This window comes from Aphanomyces invadans, assembly GCF_000520115.1.
Source record: "Aphanomyces invadans strain NJM9701 unplaced genomic scaffold supercont1.53, whole genome shotgun sequence".
Classification (NCBI taxonomy): Eukaryota; Oomycota; class Saprolegniomycetes; order Saprolegniales; family Verrucalvaceae; genus Aphanomyces; species Aphanomyces invadans.
Genome location: NW_008580198.1, coordinates 264,489 through 271,021, shown reverse-complemented (window position 1 = coordinate 271,021; position 6,533 = coordinate 264,489). Strand labels below are relative to the sequence as shown.

The 6,533-nt window shown below is 55.2% G+C and overlaps 4 protein-coding genes across 4 annotated transcripts in view; 3 read left to right on the top strand and 1 right to left on the bottom strand.

Moving 5' to 3' along the window:
- The window catches only part of H310_13561 (hypothetical protein), a gene marked incomplete at both ends in the record, with an annotated part of 589 nt that extends 125 nt beyond the window's left edge, over positions 1-464 (bottom strand). The window contains one exon of the mRNA XM_008881111.1: positions 26-464. Within this exon, the coding sequence (XP_008879333.1) occupies positions 26-464 (439 nt within the window). The remainder of the gene's footprint in view (positions 1-25) is intronic.
- Positions 465-839: 375 nt separating this feature from the next.
- Positions 840-1,813, top strand: H310_13560 (hypothetical protein). Its single transcript, XM_008881110.1, has 2 exons — positions 840-962; positions 1,017-1,813. The coding sequence occupies exon 2, from the start codon at positions 1,059-1,061 to the stop codon at positions 1,446-1,448; it is 390 nt and encodes a 129-aa protein (XP_008879332.1). The 5' UTR covers positions 840-962; positions 1,017-1,058; the 3' UTR covers positions 1,449-1,813.
- Positions 1,814-3,059: 1,246 nt separating this feature from the next.
- Positions 3,060-4,156, top strand: H310_13559 (hypothetical protein). Its single transcript, XM_008881109.1, has one exon. The coding sequence runs from the start codon at positions 3,607-3,609 to the stop codon at positions 3,973-3,975; it is 369 nt and encodes a 122-aa protein (XP_008879331.1). The 5' UTR covers positions 3,060-3,606; the 3' UTR covers positions 3,976-4,156.
- A 149-nt stretch (positions 4,157-4,305) lies between these two features.
- On the top strand, positions 4,306-6,409 carry H310_13558 (plasma-membrane proton-efflux P-type ATPase; the record flags this gene model as incomplete). The annotated part of the gene is made up of 2 exons (XM_008881108.1): positions 4,306-6,329; positions 6,400-6,409. 2 exons carry the CDS (start codon positions 4,306-4,308, stop codon positions 6,407-6,409), a joined length of 2,034 nt encoding a protein of 677 aa, XP_008879330.1.
- Between the last annotated feature and the right edge of the window lie 124 nt (positions 6,410-6,533).

The window sequence follows — 6,533 nt, the reverse complement described above, 5'->3', positions numbered from 1 at the left end:
GGGACGAGCTGGTCGGCCGGGATACGCGTCATGGCGCCGTCGCGGAAGACTTTGGCTTCGGGAGCCAATTGACCCATGAGGGCCGCGACGGCATCGCCGGCTTGGATCTCTTCAAAGTACCCAATGCACGCATTGAGCAACAAGAGTGCGACAATCAAGGCGAAGTCCGGGTAATCGAGCAGAACGATCGACAAAACGGCGGCGACTTCCATCGCCCACGACAACGGGTTCCACATGAAGCCAAGGAAAACCATGAGCTTGTTGACTTTGGTTTCCGGCAACTTGTTCGGGCCGTGCTCTTCAATGCGCTTCTCGGCTTCGCCCGTGCTGAGCCCTTCGCGGGTCGTCTTGAGTTTGTCCAAGGCAGCGTTGAGCGGGATCGCGCCCCACTCGACTTGGCCGACGTCGTTGACGTAATTCTTTTGGTCGTTGGGCGTCGTCATCGACTGGTACGCGTTCGACATGCTGGCGTGCACGTGCCGGGCGTCCTGCAAGTTGAAAACTGGCGAGGTGGCGCCGCCACCCCCATCAATCTCACTTGGTGGTGGCGGGTGCCCCACCGAAGATGTGGAACGTGAGTTACACCGCCTTTTTCGCGTGAAACGCGTTTTAGTGCAGTGACGGTCGAAATGCTGGTTGGAATAAAATTACACGCGAGGAACTATTGCTTCCATACATAATATTTCGGTGGTCCGAATTTCGACCGCGTTCGAAGTGCGTTTTTGGGAGCTATCCGGATACGATCACGGCACCAATCCGTTAAAACAAGACGCATTTTAGCTTGCGAATTGTATGGCATACAAATCGTCATACGGGCAGCGCACCAGCTTTCTCCATGTCGCACCGCTTGTGTGCAACGCAACAACATCCAACGTTCGCCACCAAGTGGGGAGGTGAAGACTCAAGGATCGCGGCGGCAAGAGGCCGTCGCGTTGGCAGCTGGACCGTCGCGGCAGCCTCGGGCAAGTGTCCATGGAACTCCACAGCTCGGGTTCGGTTGGTTTACTTGATTTTAGCGAGGCTTGCAGCATCGTCAACTCAGCCAGCAGTGGCAAAGAATGCCCAGCGCGCCACGGACGTTCGCTGGGTCGAGCCGTGGAGAACGGGGTAAGGTGCGAGGGATTGCTTTGAACGGATATCATGGGCCCGCACGCGGCTGCGCGACTGTATCGCACGAAAAGATGGAGCTTCGAACGCTGGATATACCGAACACCGGAAGTAGGTCGTCAAACGTCTCGAAGGATTCAAGTGGAAGGGTCCATGCCCCCCGCGGCGGCTCGTTCGCCGCTCTCTGCAGGGATCCGCGGCAGATCGCTCGATGGCGCAGTGGTCGACGATGCTACGGTGGCGTCAATGTCGTCGCTGTCGTCGTTGCACGCATGAAGGTGTTGGCTGGTGTTGGCTACACGAGGGAAACAAGCGTGGTGTGTGGCTCGATCCGTCAATGAAAACGATGTCTTTGCACACATGCCCTCGGACTTGCATTATTGAGGCAGTGCTCGCTTCAACTTTCTGTCGCACCGCTACATAATGCGGTGGCGTGTCCGTTGTGAGGTTTGTCGTAGCCGCGGCGGGGTGGGCGTAGTTGCCACCCATTGTGGCAGGCAGATGAAGCTGGCGCAGCCATCGACCACGTGGAAGCCAGTACCAGTGCTGCTTCCGTCCAGCTGTCCCCACAGACACGTCGGTCAGTTCGGGGGCTGTGGAACCGCCCGCCGCACCTTCTTTGGTCCACCTCGGCGGCCGTGGCGAAATCGGTGTAAAAAAGACACGTCGGTCCATTTCCATATCCAGCGTCAAGTGCACATCTCAGGCAGGCGAAAACGTGGCAACTCTGCAGCCGCTTTGGACTTCGAAGTTCATGTGATGGCTTGAACCATGTGGCATAGGTGGGCGATTACAAGTTTGGCTCACATGCGAGAGGACTAGCTGGCCAGTGGGGGGACCAACCGACCACTCGCGAGAGCCAAAGCCTTCCACGGGAAACTGCAGAAAGTCCTGAAGCGATTCATGACATTGGGGAAGTTTGCTTCGATTACCGGAACGCGAGAGGCGGGATTGTGGTGGCGCGAGCCCGAGCGGGGCGTGTGCCACCTGCGCATCCAGACGGCGTTGGAATAGAATTTAATACTGATCTCCCCCCCCACTTTGAAACGGGTCAAACCCAATAATTTACGAAAACTTATACTGTCAGTGTTATAAACTGTTGGAAAACATACAGGTGTTATTGATAATATTGAATTGAAATAGTTGGTTGTCAAGGGCCATTGGAAGTAAACAGTACCTGCAAAATTTGATTCTCTGTCGAAATTGTATCATTTGGTCTATTTCAAAGTCGGGGGCGACCAGTAGATCGGTCCTCTCAGTCTCGACCCCATTTTTTTTCCTGCCGATGCGCAAAATTCCACGTTTCATTTTTGCGCAAGACAAAAATGACGCTTTGGAAATGGAAGTTCAACCTTGCGCAGAAGTGTTTTGACATTTTTTCCTGCTCAAAATATACAGGATAAGAAACCGACAGCACGCGGTAGATGCACCCCTACCCCTTGATGTGCCGAGAACTCATTCCCCTTCGCTGACTCCCTGTGATCAATTGCTAACGATTTGATACGAGGAAGTAGTTGTTGAGGACATCGGCCCACGCATCCGTCTTGTACCCACTTCGAGCACGCTTCTCGAGACAATAACTTGGTGAACACGCTTTTGTACCATGTCCAAGTCGGCACTCCGACGTCCCATCGCGAGAGACGTTCCTGAACCTCCACAAGAAAATCGTGGTAACAGAAGTATTTATATTATGTAATAAATGAAGTGTCTATTTTTGAAAGATGCATGCCTTATTACATTTCAATAAGCTATTGTTCCAACTCCATTTCTCTATTACATATATAGATATTAAAAATGATTTGAAATTCTTGATTCATTACTCTTTGTATTAATAATTCAATTGAAAAATCATCCTCAAATCTCAACGCAGTTCGGACGAAAAACGTCAGGTGGCTGTCGATTAGTACTGTCGTGTAGTGCGTCGTGCTGTAAATTCCAATTTCTCGTTTGAGCTTTTTTCTCGAGAAATCGTCTTTTTCTGAATCCAGAGGCACCGTAAATCCTGTAATCTAGCATGTTGAATGGTCTTCGACAGCCTGGCTCCATGTTGAATTAGTTCTATGAATTTTTGGCGACATTCGGCGAAATTCACGGATAAATTGGGGAATTGTCTGGATTGGCTGATTGCTGAGGAATGCCGCATCGAGTTACAGCCGCGCAAGATGCGTCCACCGTTGGCTGGCAAGATTGTACTCTACCAAATGAGTTCTTCTCGCTCTTGTTGGATCACTCTGGGGGGTTGTGGGACGACGTGATGTTCCACGCTGGCGGTGGGGCGTCCATGCCGCGGTATCGAAGGCGCCTCTGTCGCGCGCGCGCGCAACATCTCACAAGTGTCGGTAGAGATGCTGGTGAAGGTCCAAAATCGGAATATGCACAATATGTTTGCGATATCCGCACGGTGGTCCGTTCGTCTCAAGATGTCGCAGCCCCCTTGATATTTCGGAGAAATCGACAACCTTCATCGGAAACGACCGACTTCTCCCATGTTCTCACGCGATGAATGAGGAACCTGGTAGGATGGATTGTATCGGACCTGGCGCATTCATCGTGCGCCACAGCATTTGCGTCCATGACATGCCTCAACGGACTGGCGTCGACTTCGGCTCGAATTGGATTGGAGTCCCCGGTGTCAGGGCCGTTCGGTCCTCTCGGAACACTCTTCATGTGCACAACGCGCCGCCCCCAACCAGCTCCCGTCGCGACATGGCCTACCGTGTTCTCTTGTCGACGCCCAAACGCGTTGCGCATGGAATAGTTGAAGGTCCAGTGTTCCTGCATGACACGATTCGTGGTGGGACATGGACGATGTGGTCGACCTTACGAGGACAACTTGCTTGCCTTTGGCAGCACATGCACGACGGCTAACGAATTCCCCAGATAAAGCATTCGTTGCGGCTACATGTTTCATCTGCGCAAACACGTCGAGAAGCTCGAAATATCCAACGCCTGGCCGAAACATGAGGTGTGAGATATTCCAGGGTTGAGCTGTATCACCCACTCGACATGTCTCGATGGCAAGGGGGGGGCTGCGACACCTCGTTCGCTGCGATGTTTTCAGCCTGATAGAGGGGCACTCGTTCTAATGTTCGCAGCACCCGAGCCAATCGCACCCAGTCCGACGACGCGAAAGCCACGTGCTCGAAAATGGGCTCATTGCCATTTTTCATCGTTGGTTGCCGACATCGCAATCGAACCATGTCGAACGCGTACCAGTCGATGACGACGCCCAACGACCAAAAGAATTACGTCAACGACGTCGGTCAAGTCGAGTGGGGCGCGATCCCGCTCAACGCTGCCTTGGATAAACTCAAGACGACCCGCGAAGGGCTCAGCACGGGCGAGGGTCAAAAGCGCATTGAAGAGCACGGCCCGAACAAGCTTCCGGAGAACAAGGTCAACAAGCTCATGGTTTTCCTTGGCTTCATGTGGAACCCGCTGTCGTGGGCGATGGAAGTCGCCGCGATCTTGTCCATCGTCCTCTTAGACTTTCCCGACTTTGGTCTCATTGTCGCGCTCTTGTTGCTCAATGCGTGCATTGGGTACTTTGAAGAGATCCAAGCCGGCGATGCCGTCGCGGCCCTCATGGGTCAATTGGCTCCCGAAGCCAAGGTCTTCCGCGACGGCGCCATGACGCGTATCCCGGCCGACCAGCTCGTCCCTGGCGACGTCATCCGCATCCGTTTGGGCGACGTTCTCCCCGCCGACGTCAAGTTCCTTGAAGGCGACCCCGTCAAGATCGACCAGTCGTCGTTGACGGGCGAATCGCTCCCCGTGACCAAGTCCACGGGGGACGAAGGGTACTCTGGTTCGGTGTGCAAGCAAGGCGAAATCGAAGCCGTGGTGACAAACACTGGCGTCAACACGTTTTTGGGCCGCGCGGCGGCGCAGATCGCCGGCGTCGAGTCGCAAGGCCGTCTGCAGGAAGTGCTCACGACCGTGGGCAACTTTTGCATGGTGTCCATCATTGCGTGGTGCATCATCGAGCTGGTTGTTCAAATGGGGTCCCGCGCCGACGAGAACCCGTGCTTGATTATCGCGGACGGTTGTTTGGGTGTGGCCAACATTTTGGTGTTGATTGTCGGCGGCATTCCCGTCGCGATGCCGACGGTGCTGAGCGTGACGTTGGCGATCGGGTCGTCGGCGCTGGCCAAGGAGAATGCGATTGTGACGCGGCTGACGTCGATCGAAGAGATGGCGTCGATGGAAGTGCTGTGCTCGGACAAGACGGGGACGCTCACGTTGAACAAACTGAGCGTCGACTTGGACAACTTGATCCCGTACAACGGGTTCGACAAGGCGCAGATCATCCGCGACGCTGCGTTGGCCGCCCGCGTCGAGAACCACGAAGCCATCGACGTCGTGTGCTTTGAGACGTACCCGGAAAAGGACACAATGTGGGACACGTACACGCTGCTGCACTACACGCCGTTCGACCCGACGACCAAGCGCACGATTGCCAAGATTCGTGAAAACGCCACCGGTCGCATCTTTCGCACGTGCAAGGGGGCGCCACAAGTGTGCTTGGACATGGACGTGAATGCCGACGATCTCCGTGACGAGGTCGAAGGTCGCATCAACGAGTACGCGGGCCGCGGGTACCGTGGGTTGGGTGTGTCGATCTCGGAAGGCGACGTCCCGCTGGACAAGGCCGAGTGGAAGTTGGTCGGGTTGATGCCGCTGTTTGACCCGCCTCGCCACGACACGGCCGAGACGATCCGTCGCGCGATTGACTTGGGTGTCGCCGTCAAGATGGTGACGGGGGATCACCGCGTCATTGCGGTCGAGACGTGCCGTCAATTGGGCATGCCGACCAACATCTTGGACACGCGCTTCTTCAACCAGGCGCCGCCCCCCGGCATGAACTTGGCCCAGCTTGTGTACGAAACGGACGGGTTTGCCCAAGTGTTTCCCGAGCACAAGTTTGAGATTGTCCGCCACTTGCAAAGCCTCGGCAAGGTCGTCGGCATGACTGGCGACGGGGTGAACGACGCGCCGGCGCTCGCCCAAGCCGACATTGGGATTGCCGTCGACGACTCGACGGACGCAGCCCGTGCCGCCGCCGACATTGTGCTCGTGTCGCCTGGGTTGAGCGTCATCATCACGGCCATCCGCATGAGTCGCGAAATCTTCTTGCGCATGAAAAACTACGCCATGTACTCGATTGCCATGACCGTGCGCATCGTGTGCACGTTTGGTTTGTTGACGGTGTGCTACAACTGGTACTTTCCCACGATCTTGGTCGTGGTGTTGGCCATCCTGAACGACGGGACGATCTTGACGATCTCCAAGGACAACGTGACCGCGAGCCGCACGCCCGACTCGTGGAAGTTGAAGAGCGTGTTCATTTCGTCCATTTCGTTTGGGTTGTGGCTCACGTTGAGCACGATCATCTTGTTTGCACTGACGTACCAAACCAACGCGTT